The sequence below is a fragment of the Eutrigla gurnardus genome (assembly GCF_963514095.1).
Source record: "Eutrigla gurnardus genome assembly, chromosome: 4".
NCBI lineage: Eukaryota > Metazoa > Chordata > Actinopteri > Perciformes > Triglidae > Eutrigla > Eutrigla gurnardus.
Genome location: NC_139918.1, coordinates 31116846 through 31134139, shown reverse-complemented (window position 1 = coordinate 31134139; position 17294 = coordinate 31116846). Strand labels below are relative to the sequence as shown.

Genomic DNA, 17294 nt, shown 5'->3' with positions numbered 1-17294 from the left:
TGTAAGCGTGTTAAAATAATGTGACGTGTCGATTAGTGCAAGAGGAGGGTTTAGGGAGAATGTGTGTCTTTTAGATTATAACTGGCTGTGTGTGTGTGTGTGTGTGTGTTATGGGTTGTGTGTCCAGAGTGTGACCGTGCGGTCAGCAGAGGATGAGAGGAAGGACAGGTCTTGTGTGTGCCACCGACACTGAATGACCTTGTCGCCGTGCTCTCCCACCACGGTGTGAGGCAGCGGCTTGGTCAGGTCACCTAAAACACACACAGGAAGTGAAGCTCAGACAGGCCGATTTTAAAATCATGACAAACCGACTACAAACCTTTTTCCTGTAAGAAAAAGCCACCTGCTTATTCATGTCCTGCCAGCAGCTCTAAATCTCACTCATTAATATTACTGCATCCTGTTAGTTTAACCCGTACATAATAATAACAATAACAATAATAAAAACAACAGTGTGGTTTTACAGAGTTACATGTTGCCTACTTTTTACAATGAACTAAAAATACAAAAGTAGTTTCCAAAATAGTCAAAAATGCCTTTGACAGTTCCCCAGAGCCCAAGCTGGTTTCTGAACAGTCCAAACTCTGCAGATACTGAGTTTGACATTTGACATTGATGAACACAGTCACATACAGTAAGTTGCATCATTAATATGTGAGCAGGAGAGGAGACGTACCTTGGAGGTTGGAGACGATGACCTTGTTGTCGTAGGAGCCGGTGAGCAGGTAATGAGCTCCAGGGGAGAACCTGACGGATCGCACATCGCTGGTGTGCGGCCGGCACACCTGGACAATTCGTCCCCCTCTGATGTCATACAGCATGCACGCAGTGTCTTCTTGTCCTGTTGCTAGGAGACGGCCGCTAGGATCGACTGCTACCGAGGCAACAGGACTGCCTGTGCATAAAAAAGGAGGAGGGGAGGTCGTAGCTTTGAGTTAATGATTGCCAGTAACAAAGCAGGAATACTGGATATTTGATCCCAAAATGGATAACCGAGGCGATACCTGAGCCATGGAAAGCAGTCCCAACTACTCGGACACAGCTGGGCACCCTGAGGTCCCAGAAACGCACCGTCTTGTCTTGAGAGCCAGAGGCAATCATCCAGCCTCCCCACGTGTACAGAGACAGGATGTGACCTGAACACACAATGACACGTCACACACCCGTTCGTAGCAAGTGACTCTCCACTGGAGGAGACGGTCAGCGTACCTGTGTGTCCACTGAGGGCGTGCAGACCCTGTCCTCTCTGGCAGTCGGTGGTGTAGATGTTACAGTCTCCAGCTCCGGCGCTGATCAAGATGGCTCCTCCACTTTCTGGACCCTCCATGAAGGCCAGGTCTCTGATGGTGCCGTCGTGCATGCTGAACTCCAGGTCCGGGCCTATAAGCAAATACGAGTCCTGGTGGGATTGTGACAATAACAGCCCCCACGCCCCGATTTAGAGCATCCCACCGTGTGTACCTGTGGCGTTGCATGTCTCTGCACTGAAAGGTAACACTTTGACGTATTTGTCGTTGGAGCCTGTAGCCAGCAGCTGCCCACAGTGGCTCCAGGCCACGCAGTAAATGGACCCTTTGTGGTGCTTGTTCCTCTTGAAGCGAACAACCGGCTGCTTTATTGGACTTGATTCACTTATGAGAGGAAGAGGGGAAAAGAAAGAATTCAAACAATGTGCTACAGGTGACCATTAAAAGCCCTTAATACATAGTTGAATTCACTAAAGAAAAGGCGGTATCATCTATGTTCTACAATGCACTGGATCACAGCATTGGGTCAGGGTCACCCTACAACATGCATTATGTCATCAATCGTAACAATGACTCCGTAACAGAGCGGGCTAATGGTTGGTTGGACTGTCCACGTCACCTGGTGTCTAATGTTTCTGGATAAGCACAGACGCGGAGGGTTTTGGAGTTGGATCCGACGGCGTAGAGCGATCCAGACGGGTGGAAGGCGACAGCTCGAATGGCCTGAGTGTCTTCCAGAGAGTGCACTGGCACAAACAGGCTTTTAGGCTTGTCCCCCTGAAAACACACACATGGAAACCCATGAACACACAGATTACATGAAATTAGCAGTATAATCTACTTTGATCCCCACCCTATGATATCCATGATGTCACGATGCCACCATGACATCATAATACCATCATGTTATAATCTGCTTAGTCAAAAGGCAAACTGACACATGATACTGTATCGTCTTAAACTCTGACAAAGACGAGAGAATGTGCTCAACTTTAGAATCAGATCAGAGAATTTCAGAGAGGAACACCCGTTCTGTAACAGCAATAACAGCTAACGTGAATAATAAACGACAAAAGTAACTTCAGGTTCATTATTCAGTGCAGCGAGACGATGCTTGTTGAGTATTTACAGCAGATGTGATGAAGTGTTACTTCATAACTACCTCTTTACTTCGGGTTAAGGAGCCCGGAGAATCACCTTGTGGACTTCCTTTCTGTTTCTGCTCACTGCAGAAAACATGAATACAGTAATCAGCAAATTCAACCGTGCAAACGAAGAAAGAAAAGAAACCACACCCACAGTACCTCTTGGAGACGACCGGGGACTCATTTGGGGGCGGCACCGGTTGCCCCCCCACCGGGCGCTGTGGGGTGCTGCTGAGCACCCCTCCCCCTCGGGTCTGCTCCGCGGTCACAGATGGAGGGTTGTTATTGTCCTCAGAGGCCGGTGGGTTCCCGTTGCCATTACACTGCTGGGCCAGAGTCTTCACCTCCTCCCCTAAATCCTCCATCCCAACATTGAGCTCCTCCAGCTTCTGGATGGACCTGAGGAGCACATGCAGATCACAGTTTTCTTGTATTTGTACTCTTTACTTGTCAGAACGCTGACCGAGTTCACTCAGATAAATCCAGTTTAAACAACAAAGGACAAAGGACAATGCTGTAATTATGCACAGCTACACTTGTGAATAATGCAGAGGATGCAGAGACGAGGAGAGGTTGGGGAAAAGGGACAGGAGGAACTCTCAAGGGACAAATCAAAGGGCCTTTGTCCTGCTGACGGAGCAATTATTAACACATCTCTAATGTTATTTTTGTCCCATGTTCAGAGCTACATATACTCTTTGGTTGTGATTTTGAAGCATGCTTAAGTTGCCGTGGTATATGTTTGAGTTGGGTGCTATTTTTCAGTCTAATATTGTGTAGAGCTCATACACATGGTGCGATAGTCCCATCCCATGTGATGTGATGCAGCCCATCACCACAGATGGTGCAGTGTGGACTGGAGCTGTGTTCCAGTTAGGGGGAGGTGTGCATCAATGCGAGGAGAAGCCACATGGGGCTCATCATGGTCAGAGCCGTAACATGACACAGCTGCTCATATGAAGAAATGAAAAGCCGCGCTGTAATCAGCCACTGACTGAGGGTTTTAGACGACCCGTACCTGTTGAGGAACTTCTCCGTGAGGCTGTGCTGCATGCTGCTGGGCGGAGGCTCCTGCTGGACCCCTCCCTCCAGCAGCATCTGCTGGTACAACTGCTTCTGCTGCTGCTTCTGCTCCAGATGCTGCTGCACACGGAGACGCTGGCGATAGTACTCCTCATACTTCTCTGTTGAGTCACGGAGCTGAGGAATGAACACGATTTATTTGGTCATTTAAACACATGGAGACAGTTTAGCACAAACAAGGCGTACAACCCGCACAAAGACAGCATTGTTGTCCGATGAGCCGTGCTTCTCCCATTTCTCCTGTTTCAGGTATTAGAGGAGGAAGGAGGGTGAGACTGAGAGCTGAGGACAGGTCACTTCCCCTCTCTGTCCTCCGCTTCCTGTCCTGACAAGCTGATGGGAACGGATCTCCTGTATGTGAGGCGGGGGGGCAGACACTGGCACTGTGCCAGCTCTTCAGAAGGTTCGGAGGGCAGAGACGGGAAACAAGAAAGAGAACGGAAGAGGAGTGTGACGGAGAGATCACAGAGGCCCCCAAAGTCTGCTTCTGTTTCTGGCCTTATGTGTTTCTAGGGTGACGAGACGGCAGTACGAAGCACTTCACACCGAGCTGCACAACGGGACCAGAATAGAAAGCATGAGACGGACAGAAACCCAACACCGTTTACAGGCAACATGAGAGCAGAAATGACTCGTTCTTGTGCTTAAGTTGCTGAGTTTCTCACCTAGAACCAAATCCACCTGGGCTTCTTTCACCTTGGCTCCTCGGTCTCATTTGAGTCTATAGACAACTATCACTGGATTACTGTGATCCTGAAGAAATCGTGATGATTTTCTGGAGGTATATGTAGAGTATTTAAGAAGATTTATGGACTTCTTTTTTTGGTTTGGGACTTTTTGAAAAAGTAAGCCACGATGAAATGATCTCATCGATGCAGAGGACAACATAGCTATAGAGAGAGTATCACTCCAAGTCAGCCTTGACACTCACTAGGCTGTAATACACACTTGCAAGAGGAGGATGACACACCCTACTGGAAAAGACTTATCAGAAGCCATATATAGACCTGTGGTGTAGGCTCCACCCCTCAAAGAAATAAAACACAGCAGAGCCGTAAGAAGGTCTAATGAGTTAAAAAGCAAAGTCAGCTATAGACGTTTACCTCGTTCCTGTCGGCAGAGCCAGGCGATGGTGCGTCCTCACCCGGAGCCGAGGCAGGACGCAGGTTCTGAGCTCCAGCTGAACTCAGCATCTTGTCCACAGGCGTGTCTGTCCTTGACCTTCACAGAGAAAACACACCAGAGCAGCAGATGATCTAACAAGGTACTACATTAAACGTGGGACTGTTAAAACCGTGGTCCGCCCCGAACCCTTACGTTTCAGGGGATTCCTCAAAGATGCTGTGGCAGTCGGAGCTCTCCATCATGAGACTCCTGCTCAGACTCTGTCCTCCCGTTCCGGGGTAGTGGAAGTTGGCGAACGAGTGGGACATGGGAGAGACACCTTTACCCGGCGCCGTCTCCCCGGCACTCGCTCTCTTATCCTGGCCGGACAGCCCGAAGGACAGCCCGTCCAGTGCTGGGTTCAGGGAGCGTGACATGTAGGTATCAGCGGACTGTGGGCGGCGCAGCGGGGACGAGGGGTACGGAGACAGTTTGCTGATGAGCGGTGTGAGGAGGTCGGCGTACCCGGTCTTTGTGGGCTTGACCAGGCGGTCCACGTGGATGTTGAGTTGCTTCTGCTCGAAGGCGCAAGAGAAGACGGTGCTGTGGAGGTTCTGCATCCAGGAGAGCAGAGAGAGGTCGAGGTCGTCACAGCCGTTACCGCAGAGCATGTCGACGCCTAGGAGGACCTCGCTCTCCGGGATCTCCTCGCCTGTCGCCTTGCTCTGCACACAAATTCACATCCAGTGAGCATAACACCGACCCATCCGTAAACTGGTTTAGACCACAGTAATTAAGTTTCAGTGCATCAAACCTGGCAGAACTCCACACAGCACTCATACAGGACGCCCTTGAGGAGCAGCTGGAAGAGTCGATCCCTACTGGCCTTAAATCCAGCCTCACTCAGCTTCCGGTCTGCAGGGATAAACTCCGCCACCATGACGCAGGCGTCCTCAAAACACTGCACCCTGGCTGTGCTCGGGTTCCAATCCTGCAGGACGACATTCATCAGGATGCATGCCGGACACATGTAAGTAAAAAGCTTCTGCTTTTCATCCACTTTCATATATCTTGCCTTGAACTCAGCGTGGTTTGTGAGGCGAGGAAGCGTGAGGAGCAGACACAGCTTGCTGTAGTCGTCTTTAGAGGGGCAGAACTCCTCCAGGGCGTGGAGGCACTTCACTGCTTCCTGCATGGTGAATTCCAACTACAAAAGGGAATTTAAAATGGTCACAGATGACTGAGTTTTTCTCTCAAAAGCACCGATTGAACAACCAATACACACCCCTCTGTGCACTATTGCTCACCAATGTACTGATGTCCACAGAACTCAGACCAGTTCATAGGACACGACAGCTGGAGTATCACAGTATCACAAGTGTTCTCCAAAGCTGTTGGCAACTTGCTTTTACCATAACTAAACAGATTACTGTGGTATAATCATGCTTGCTTTGCAAAATTAGTTTTAGTATTGAGAAAAAGAAGCACATTAGTACCCATTGTTTACTATTATTGCTATTGAGGCGTCCAGTCTCCCCCCCCCCCCATGTGATAAATGCAATCTACAGCTCAGACAAAAAGGAAGGGGGCAGCAGATAGCCACACTTCCTTTTTGCATTTTCACTAAATCACCTGTGTGCGGGTCATCACAGGTGAACAGGCTGTATTATGTAAAACGGCTTATTCTAACATGGACAGTCGATCACGTAGAATGAGAGGTGCACATAAACAGCTTAATCTGGATAAGCCCTTCGCTGCAGCGAGGCCAATAGCCGGGACATTCCTCACATGCAAGTAACTACGAGACACCCGACCTTCCTTCTCATCTCTTTCAAAGATCGGGAGGTTTGTTGTCGGGATGCAGCGATCACCGGTCCAATACCCGTGTTTAACTAGAAAGCTCTACGCCTCACTGTGTGGACGTGGCTGGGATCATTCTTTTGAGTTCGACTTGACTTAAACATTGCTTTCCTAAATGCAGTGTAACAAATAAAAACAGATACAAATGGACTGTAGTCTTATTTGTGAAAGTAATGGTATCCAATGCTAGATCGGCCCATTGTCACGAGCCATTAGTCAGCCAGTATCGGACCGATATCAGTATCGATATATCGTTGCATCTCAAGTTTGTTCAGATGACAAGCAGAGTTGTCTTGAACAATGTCTTGATATCGAGTCTTCTTGTTTATTTCCATGACAACCAGTGACAGTCAGCGGGAAGACAACGCAGCAGTGTTACCTAGTCTTTCCAACAGGAGGACGATTCACGGCTGCATTTACTCGTGACTTACGTGCTGCGGCTCGTCTTCTGCAGACATGGCGTTGTTCACACACAGAGCCTCCAGAAACTTCTGCCTGAGGACGATGTAACGAAACCTGAGGACGTGACAGTTCACGTTAGGAAGCGTGACACAAGAAGAAGCCAGCGTTGATGTCGTGGGTCTAACTTTGCTGCTGTAGGCCGACAGCGAACACACCTTTTTCTGTCAAACTTATCCATGCACTCCAAGGGCTGAATGAACTGCAGGATCTCATCCCACTGGCCGTCGAGCACCAGTTGCCTGAAACAGAAACAGTGGGTTTTGATAGAAGCAGTTGTTTTGGAGCCGGGACACTGAGACGCAGAGTGTTGGTCTACCTGAGGAAGAGCATGTCGTCCGAGTAGAGCCCGTTGATGACGCCGCTCTCCTTCTCCAGGGCCAGCATGCTGATGTGCAGCTTCCTGGAGTTGAGGAAGTCCAGGATCGCCTTGATGATCTCCACCTCCTTCACGTTGATGGTTTCCTCCGCTGTCATGGTGACGACGGGCTGCCAGAGACAAAGGCAAAGAAGATCATAAAAAAACAATAAAACCACACACCCAAACAAACCTGACAAATCCCTTCTTACATGTTGTTTGAACACAATTTAGTCACAAGTTATGTGAATGTGTAACTCATGTGTGATTCATGTGTGATTCATGTGTGATTCATGTGAATGAGTGAATCCAGTGTGACCCATAGATGTGCTATTACAGAGGCTCAGGTAACGGGCTGGTTTACTGCCTCTAACAGTCACTATGTTGTTGTTATCTGCTGCTACACAAACTAGCATGTTGGCTACTTACTTGCTTCCCAAGGTATCAAAGACACTGCAGTCCTGCTAAGCTAGCATGAGAGAAAGCTAATAACACAGCCCACTAAGCCTCACGCCAAACAGTATAAGAAGCTTAGGCTACTTGTTAGCGTCACATAGCTTCTGAATACAACAACCGGATTACCGCGACAAATAGCTAGTTAGCGGTAGAGCCCGTATAAAGCGGGCTAATTTAACCGGGGAGAGTGGCCGGCCGAGGGGAGAGGCATCACCGCTAGTTAGCTGGGCGGACTGACAGCCTCCCCGAACAACGCAACCTCCCTGCGTGATGCGTTCAAAGCTCACCTGTTTCTAAAAATACATGGGATGGAAACACGCAGCCCCCCCGGGATGGTTGTTCGCGCTGCCGCTGTGACGACGACTCTTGCTCCGTATCGTCAGCGGTGTTTGTCCTGCTGCTGTCCCGACTGTGTCCCCTCCCTGCCGGATCTTCCTCCGCTGCGGTCCGCTGCTGCCCAGCCCTGCTGCTGTCTGCGCCGCCTCCATCCACCCGCACACACGCACTGCACGTAAACGTCACATCAGCAGCAGCACATAATACATCAATAAAATGTCAAAGTTTTTACAAATACAGGCATGGAAGAGTTAAATGAGGCCTTATATGGTGGAAATGTAAATACATTTACTAAAAAACCTCTATAAGTACCATTTGAGGTATTTATATTTCCTCTTGCTCTGGAGTGATGCTTACACATAAATTCAATCCAATAATATTATAGAAAGGATAGCATTTTTATTGTGACGTGGGCCATTCTGCATAATTAGTACTTTTACTTTTGATTCCAGTACTTCTGTACTTTTACTAAGTATGATTTTGAATGCAGTACCTTTACTTGCATGGTTATTTTTATACTGTCTTCTAAAATGGATTGTGGGTAAGCTGTTCCCTGTATGTCCTGCAGCCTGGCCCCTCAGTGAACCTCCATGCTGTCAAACCCAAAGACGAGGCAGGTGCCAACGTTTTACCCCCTGATCCTATTAGTGTTAACACTGCTCTAATTCATATGCAAAAATAATAACATCTTGCACTAGGACTTTGTAGTGATATTTCTAAGAATCATTACAGTATTATAGGCACATTTCATAGATGCTTAACTTTTGAAAATCTTGAAAATAAGAACAGGAGGGGACATTTTATTGTTGAAAAATAAAACGTTACAAAAGAATATAATTTTCTCCGTTTCACCCGATGTCCCCGAAACACTTTCTCAATGACCTCAAACCATTTCTGTCTGCAATTTCCTCTTAATCTTCAGCCGACATGAATAGCGATATGTTTGCAATAAGATATTATTGGATATCCATCTAAAAACAACATGAGGGTATACCGGCTCTGGAGCGCAGGTTTTCTGAATAACTAAGTTGATAGTGTATCATCACAGTAAATACACGGTAGTTCATTACATATGTGCATGATACTTACCTATGCTATGAGCTCTTCTGGTGGTGGAGGGATGTTCTGTTAGTTTAAATGAGGCTGTTGCTCCACTTAAATCAATAAAGACGTGAAATGAGACACCATGAACACTGTTGATAGCTGGCATTTTAATAAAGCTCAAAGCAATAGAAAAACAAACAAAAATCCATGAACAGTTGAGCATATTTACTGAATTGAAATGAAAATGAAGTCAGAGTTGGAAATAAAATTATTTTCTCAGTATACTTAATGGCTTTCATACAAACCCCCAATAAAGCCTCAATCAGACTTTATTCCCCTTTGCTTTCAACGCGCTTCCTTCATCGGCCGTACTGCTTCGTTAGTACTCGCCTCCATCAGGTCAATGTCATTACAAAAAATACTTCTATATGCCAAAATATATCTGTACAGTTCCAACACATACTGAAGAAACATGATTAAAAATGTGAAAGTAAAGTAAGAGAACGACAGTCCTGAATGTGGGGGAACGACTCGACCAACGAGGAAGTGCTATCATAGGTGAGTTCATTTATTTACAACTGTGGGCTTCTTTGAGGGAAGTCAAGATCTAATAGTTCAGACAAACATCCACATGAAAGTGGCATTTTAAGTATGTGTTAGTTCCAACTGTGACATGGTCTACGGTGATTCTCTACACTCTTAGATTGCACAGACTGATGACACGTGGGTGGGTTTCCGTCTACTCTACTACTGGTGATCACCTGTGACACTGCTGCGCCGTCACACTTTTCTGCATTTGTAGCACAATTAAAGGCCCCAAACGACAACACACGGATACGCACACGTGATAAATTATAAAAAGCTACTTTAAAAGCTACCACAAGCGGACTTGTTCATTTTTGAATGGATGTGCCATCATATACAAACTTAACTTATGTACGTACAGTATATTAAGCTTCTCTGAATAAAATGTAAGACGCCTTTTTTAAAATATCTTCAAAGCATTATCAAAATGAAATAAATTAAGAGTCCATCGCAGGTGCTTTTTCCAGAACTGTTCCGTGGTACTCCATATGCTCGATAGTCTCATCATTTCACACTTTTGGAAAGTAATTTGCGATCAACCAACTGAGGTATTTTCCTCACTCGTCTTGGCACTTCACTATACACACACATACACAAATTTGAATCTGTTGTTATTATGTTTTTTCACATGTAAAAAACAAAAACATGCCTGTATAGCAGCAAAACCCTCATCAAAATGCTGCCTCTGCCGGATCACAGACCACAAAGGTCAACCCGTGTGACTCGTACGGGGGCCGTAATCTGATCCCAGACCTGTGTGTGCATACACACAAACGCTCCTGTATCAAAACAAGCTTTTTCAAACCAGGCGCTGACAAAATGACACTCACAGCGCATCCATATGACACAAAACAAGCATAAGGCCACACATGATCAACTTATCAAAAACCAAAGGGCCTCGATCGGAGGCGTGACATTCAGTGCTTCAGTGGTTCAACTAGGTAAGGCATTGGTCCGCCTATCTTTTTTTTTTGGCACATGAGAACATCGATACACATGCTGACAAGAACATACATGTGCCCGGTTGAAGTGGTCCACAAGGTAACAGTCAGCTCTGGAACAGCAGCGTCTGTGAGGCCCGCCTGTGATCTACATTCCAGTTGGGAGTTATTACAGTGGGACCGTGTGTCCGTTTTAAAAGTTCAAATCCACAAATTCTCCTGCGTGTGTGTTCCAGAGATCCAGATCTTTGCCGGTCCATCTGGCTCTACTTGGTGTGCAGTTTTTTGGGCGTGCCCTGCTTCTTGGTTTGCCACAGGTGGCTGGCGATGGTGATGGCGTCCACGCTGGCCGACATGGTTTTGGCCGGGATCAGGCTGAACTGCTTCCTGTCCGAGTTGTACTTGTACAGGCCCTCGATCATCTTGGTGGTGATGCTCCTCGGCCCGATGCCCGCCAGCTTGGTGATCTCCTCCGTCTCGGGGCAGTAGGCGTACACGGACCTGAACTGGCATCCGGCGTCGCGGAACAACACCAGGAAGTTATTGGCTTCGGATTTCTCCATTTCCTGCAAAAACACACAGTCATCGTTTAGAATATTGAATGCAGAATGACACGGAGACATATCTGCAAAAACGTACATCCAGTATCTTGTTCTTCTGCCCTTCGTTGACCTTGCCAGCCAGGCAGCAGTGAGCCAGGGCGTTCTGGATGATGTACTTGTTGGACTTGGCACTTGGCTCCTTGTATAGTTTGGGTCCTGTGGGAAGAAAGGGTAAGATTGCAAAGAAATGAAACATCACGTCATGGAGAGTATCTGTGTACACGGTCCAGGTATGTGTTGTACCTGTGTACTCGTTGTTGGAGGGAGTGGATGAGGTGGTGGAGTCGTTCTCCCAGTCCTTCTCTCCGTTACGACTACCGGTCGAAGGGCAAGAGGAAAATCCTTCTGCAGAGTCCGGCCTGGAGACGATCCCGTACAAACCAACAACAGACACGGAGATGACAAAACCCCCAAACAAACACGTGTAAAGGTTGACACAGACACACACACAGACATGCACACACACACACACACACACACACGGATACAGACATAGAGAGATGTGGTAAAAACAAGGTCAGACGCTGTGACACAGTTCCCCACACCCTGCCTGTTATCTCGCATTAAATCATACTGTCCATACTCAGCGAGGGACAGAAAGGCATGTTCAGCCAAGTCAAAGCAAAGTGCTGTCTTTATGGCTACTGTGAGGGATGATGAGCTCGAGCTCGAGCGCTTGTGGAGGAAACGGCAAACGACGGCGGGCGAAAGCGAGGAGCAGCCAGCATAGAGAAGAGAGCAAACAGCAGCCTGAAGCTACAAGAGACAGAGGGAGGATAAAGAGCAGCAGAGCTGAGGCGGAAACATGGCGGCTCCTATGTACCTCAGTGCAGAAGCAGAAAAAAACAGCAGGATGGATTATCTCTAAGTTTTTCACTGTCTCTACTTTTATGTCTGTTGAGAGGATGTCGAATGAGATGCAGACTGAAGTCACATGGAGCTAAGGAGCTAACTTCTTCTGTTGCAGCGTGGCTTTTTCCCGGCAGCATTACTAACCTTCCCTTTCTTTCTTTGGGAGAGCTCAGAAAGAACGGGATGTGGGATACTTTAGTGCCTCTGAGGGACGCATGCAGGATAGAGAGGGAGAGAAATGAGGGAAGGGGTACAAGAAAATCAGGAGTGTAAAGGCTCATAAAAGTCAAAAAATAACCTCAACATCAAAACACCTCATGGAATTCAAATCAGCGAGGTTTTTAGGTTTTAATAAGCAATAAGCAAAGCAGAACTGAAGTGTCATTTATTTTGTTGTTTTAGCTTTTTTTTCCAGACCCAACCAGAGAATATGATGATTCAAATAATTTGATATGCAATCCCACCACAGGAGTTCAAATCAGCACACGGTGCAGTGCGTTAAGGATGCAAAATACAAACCTGCATCAACGGTAACTGAATGGGAATCATTGAGGCTCCTTTAACATCGGTAAACATTTCAACATTGATCCATATTACTCAGGGTCGCCCATAAAGTGTCTTTCATAGCGCCAAACAAATGTTATGCATGAATACATTTTCACCTGGCTAATTGTGTGACACATAATGTAATCATTGCACCTGGTCAAACGTGATAACTGATGCATTTAAATAGGAATAAACAGAGGATTGAGTCTGAAAACTTTATGGGCAACAGTGTATTTACACCTAATTCAGAGGTGTTATTATCCTCTTGTGCTTCTTACATCCATCTGATCCTCGCTGGAGGCAGAGTGGCTCTTACCTGTTGTTCTTCCTGTTATTCGGCTGGTCTCTGTCATTGTCCGCCAGATTGAGAGACGCCAAAGAAACACTCGACACGGAGAAGCCTCGAGGACGCACCCCTGCAACACGAGGACGGGTCAGAGTGGCGCTCGTGCAGCAACAAAGCATGCGTTTGTGCTTCATCTGTGTTGCTCACCCGACGCTCTCGCGGGAGGCGTGCACGACTCCACGACGTCCCTGTGGATGGACTTGGGCCGCGGCTTCTTCTTCAGACTCCCGGATCGGGGCTTGATGACCTCGTCCATGTCCTCCATCAGTTTGAGCTGCTTCCTCCTCAAATACTCCAGCTTGATGTAATCCCTCCTCGCCTTCTCGTCGTCCTTCTTCAGCTGCTCCTCCTCGGCTTTCAACCTGCAGGAGGAGAAAGACGTAAAGATCTGTTGTATGACAGCACAGTCAAGTTTAAAAGACACACTGTGTGTATTGGTGCTGCAAACCTGGCAACAGATGGAAAGGTAGAAAGTAAGACAGACCTTGCAGCTTCCTTCTTCTGCTCCTGGTCCAGCTCCTGCTGTTGCTTCTTCTCCTGAGTCTCCTTCTCCCTCCTCAGCCTCTTCTCCAGGAGCGCTGCTTTCTTCGCTGCCATGTCCTCCTCCCCTTTCATATCATCCTGGTGTGTGATGGTGGGAACACACAAATTATAGTCTTACCATGCCTGTTATTATTATTATTATTATTATCATGAGCAGCAGTCCTGTTGTTTACTCAGCTGATGATCTACATCGTGTATTAAGTTATGACAAATGACATCCAAGTGTGTAATTACAGAAATCCCGGCGGTGTTCAGTAGTTGATGTGACATTAGTGTAATGGCCTTCTGACACTGTAATTATAATCATGGTTTACCAGCATCTGTCTTCTGGCTGTTTTTCTTTCTCTTTTTTTGGATCAGTTCAGTTATGAGAAGATAATTAAATGTGGTTAAGTATCCCTTTGTCTACCTTTGTGTTGATTTGGATGCAATTCACCTGTTTGCACTCTAGGTGGCAGTCGCCTACATGTGACTCTATAAATACGGGTGGTTAATTGCGGCCAGGTTACAGGTTACAGGTTACAGGTTACAGGTTACAGACTACAGACTACAGACTACAGGTTACAGGTTACATGTTACAGGTTACAGGTTACAGACTACAGACGAGGGAAACAAGCCGTTTCCAACCGTCATCATGGCGTCTCTCAGGTAACTAAGGGCCGTGACGTACCCGGATGTACGGTATTAAGCTCACTAGCATTGCAGCAGCTATAGTGACGTATAAGGAAGCCGCTATGTTAGCCGTTATTTTTATGAACTTTGGCGCGCGGATGAAGATGGATGTTGCTGCATTGAAGGACGCCGACTGTGGGTTAACATGATCCGGGCGGAAGCGCCGACATGTCGGACTCGGGCCTCGGACTCGGGCCACTTCGGCCTCGGACTCGGGCCACTTCGGGCGTCGGACTCGGGCCTCGGACTCGGGCCACTTCGGCCTCGGACTCGGGCCACTTCGGGCGTCGGACTCGGGCCACTTCGGCCTCGGACTCGGGCTACCTCGGGCCACTTTGGACCTCGGACTCGGGCCTCGGACTCGGGCCACTTCGGGCCTCGGACTCGGGCCGCCTCGGGCCTCGGACTCGGGCCACCTCGGACTCGGGCCATTTCGGACCTCGGACTCGGGCCGCCTCGGGCCTCGGACTCGGGCCATTTCGGACCTCGGACTCGGGCCGCCTCGGGCCTCGGACTCGGGCCACCTCGGGCCTCGGACTCGGGCCACTTCGGGCCTCGGACTCGGGCCGCCTCGGGCCTCGGAGGGACGCAGATGACTCCTCCTCAGCAGGTAAGAGCAACGCCACACAACAGCTGGCCGTTTGTTCTGACTTGGTGATCACATGTTTGAGGCGTAAAGAGTCACTAAAGTTCACCAGCATTGCAGCACCCATGGTGACTACAGGAACGCCTCTACAGCAGGGGTCCTCAACGTTTTCAGGCCAAGACCCCCAAGGCCTCTAGTGCCTCTAGTGGAGGGACCCCTATATCATATAAAATGTTAAATTTATTTTATTTTAATTCAGCAGCCAAACTGGTTTTAAAGAGTTAGCAGTAATTTAGAATCCCACTGCATTTCTTGGCCCGACCCGTCACTGTGTAGCTGGTTGGCTTCAGATAAGGCGTTGGCCTCCAGGTGTTGGGGTCAGGATCGCCCCACCAGCCTCCATAAACTCTCATACTAACGTTTCACATTCGAATCATTTTCAGGCTGCTCTTGTGGGTTTGAAGCAAATCTTGATATAATAGTGATACTCGATATAAGCAGAGAACAACGGGCTTCTTATTAGTAAGTGTTGTGGTATCTTGGTCTTTAGTTGCAAGGGAGCCTTTTGTTATGTGTGTATAAACTCTTGGCATTTCCACACTACAAAAGTCACTAAAAGCAGTATGGAGGCACTAAAACATGGCAACAGAAAGCAGACCAAGTCAAGTTAGTTTATGGATAAACACTATGTCACATTTAGCCCACGTGTGTTCGTCCAGCTCAAGAAGCTATTACATGGATTATCATCCCATACGTTATATTAAATGTTTTTATGAGACTATAAATATGATCCTTCATATAACTCACCTTGAAGAAGAATCCACAGCACATCTTCTGGTCTTCTCCGGTTGCGTCTCCTCCTGCCTCTCCGTCTCCTTCACCCTCTCCCGTCTTCTCCTGACCGCGGGGTCGTCCTCCCGGAGATCTCAGCCCAGACAGAGGCACCTCCACCAGGTCTCTTCTGTCCTGCGCGTCTCCCTTGACCCGGCTGCTCGTGGGCTGTTGGATCTCGGACGCCGGTTGGCTCAGCACCTCTGATGACCTCGTCTGCTTGACTTCACCCCTTCTGTCCCCCCGTCGCTCATCTTCCTTCTCTTTGGCTGCGTCTTTAGTAGAAGGCTGAGGAGTGCCTGCACTCTTCTTTCCCACTACCTCTTCTTTGTCCTTAGCGTTTTCTTTGTCCTTGTCGTCCCCGTTCTTGCTCACCTGAGGCCCCTCGTCGTGGCTCAGGTACGAAAACGAGCAGTTCTGGCTCTGGCTGGAGGTGAAACGTCTCAGTCTGGGGAGGCTGTCCACCGAGGTGGGGGTGTTGAGCATTCGACTGAAGGGCGTGACCTTCAGATCGTTTGGTCGCGGAGTCCGAGGCGTCCTGGCGTGGAAGGAGGCTGGCCGCCGCTTAAGGCCAGCAGGGGAACGATTGGGAGCGCAGGGAGAGCCAGAAGAAGAAAGGATGGGAGACAAAGAGCCAACAGAGCCTCGGCCTGATCCCCGGCCCGTTACGCTGCTGCTACGCAACTCACGGAGCTGCCTGTGGAGGAAAACGCAAGGAAATATGTGTTCGAAAAACCTGTAAAATCATTCAAATCTATAAGTCATGATGTGCTACCTGTGTGGAGATGGAGCAGGAGGAGGGATGACCCAGGCCTGCTGCTGCTGCTCTCTCATGGACATGATCTTCTCCTGCTGCTGGGCCAAACGCTGCATCTCGGTCTGCAGGAAGCCCAGCGACGTGTTCAGCCTCTCAATGGAGCGCGTGTATTCTGTCAGGTCGATTTCTCCCGGAGCCACGCCTGCATCAGCAGCCACACACATACACACACACACACACACACACACACACACACACACACACACACACACACGGGTCAGCCAGTCAATTAACGATCTCATATGATCATATGGTTGTTTTATTTTGTGGTTTTACTGCTAAAAGTAAAAATCACACCCGTTTTACGAGGCTCTGAAATGTGAGGATGGGATATTTTTGATATTTCCAATGAAAATAATTTTAAGGTGCTTTCACAGCATGAACTCTGCCACGTTTTTACAGTTTCCTTAATCTGGGCTGGAGTGAAAGCTTTAAATCAAATTCTGGTTTGGACTAAACAACCGGACAGAGATGGCCTGAAAAGGAAGTTCTCGCTCTGCTTGCATGCGGACTCTGTCGCGGTTCGTTTGTGGTCTGGAGGCAAACTGACCCACCACAAGATTTATGTGATTTTTTTCACTTCCTCTGACTGTGAATTGTCAAGTTCGTATCTGTAAGCGACACCCACCTCCGCCATCCTCACAGGGGGATTTAGGAGCTGCTCCGTCCGGCTTGCATCGCTCCGCCCGCTCCATGCCGCCCTGGCTCGTTCCCTTGGAGGCCGGCTCTGGAGAAGCTGTTTCTGCTGAGCTGGGGCTGAGGGGGGCGGTGATTCCCTTTCTCCTCACTACATTTAGAAAGGCGGTTCTGCCCATCCTCTGACGATGGCGAGTAAAAGCCGCTTCCACCTGCGAAGAGAACAGGTTGTGAACGTGTATATT

The 17294-nt window shown here is 48.2% G+C and overlaps 2 protein-coding genes across 6 annotated transcripts in view; both read right to left on the bottom strand.

Annotated features, from left to right (window-relative positions):
- Positions 1–90: 90 nt before the first annotated feature.
- wdr47a (WD repeat domain 47a) lies at positions 91–8174 on the bottom strand. Its single transcript, XM_084007014.1, has 16 exons — positions 8000–8174; positions 7218–7387; positions 7057–7140; positions 6871–6955; positions 5394–5786; positions 4793–5304; positions 4579–4696; positions 3411–3592; positions 2552–2791; positions 2410–2473; positions 1867–2024; positions 1462–1631; positions 1210–1380; positions 1005–1136; positions 677–895; positions 91–251 (listed from the first exon to the last, which is right to left on the bottom strand). The coding sequence occupies exons 2-16, from the start codon at positions 7373–7375 to the stop codon at positions 109–111; spliced, it is 2829 nt and encodes a 942-aa protein (XP_083863140.1). The 5' UTR covers positions 7376–7387; positions 8000–8174; the 3' UTR covers positions 91–108.
- Positions 8175–9239: 1065 nt separating this feature from the next.
- Positions 9240–17294, bottom strand: part of camsap2b (calmodulin regulated spectrin-associated protein family, member 2b) — a 29092-nt gene continuing 21037 nt past the window's right edge. For 4 of the 5 annotated variants that reach the window (XM_084007358.1, XM_084007359.1, XM_084007360.1 and 1 more), the window contains 10 exons: positions 17042–17261; positions 16372–16555; positions 15573–16293; positions 13449–13585; positions 13112–13326; positions 12935–13034; positions 12217–12276; positions 11464–11579; positions 11258–11376; positions 9240–11184 (listed from right to left, as the gene is read on the bottom strand). In XM_084007358.1, coding sequence (XP_083863484.1) covers positions 10885–11184; positions 11258–11376; positions 11464–11579; positions 12217–12276; positions 12935–13034; positions 13112–13326; positions 13449–13585; positions 15573–16293; positions 16372–16555; positions 17042–17261 — 2172 coding nt within the window. In that variant the 3' untranslated portion in view covers positions 9240–10884. The remainder of the gene's footprint in view (positions 11185–11257; positions 11377–11463; positions 11580–12216; positions 12277–12934; positions 13035–13111; positions 13327–13448; positions 13586–15572; positions 16294–16371; positions 16556–17041; positions 17262–17294) is intronic. The other variant, XM_084007362.1, reaches the window with a different exon arrangement.

Coding starts and splice junctions, on each gene's coding strand:
- wdr47a (XM_084007014.1), bottom strand. CDS start 7,375: ATGACAGCGGAGGAAACCATCAACGTGAAGGAGGTGGAGATCATCAAG. Junction 2,474..2,551: donor TCCCCGGTCGTCTCCAAGAG/GTACTGTGGGTG, acceptor TGTTTTCTGCAG/TGAGCAGAAACAGAAAGGAA. Junction 2,025..2,409: donor CCTTAACCCGAAGTAAAGAG/GTAGTTATGAAG, acceptor GTGTGTTTTCAG/GGGGACAAGCCTAAAAGCCT.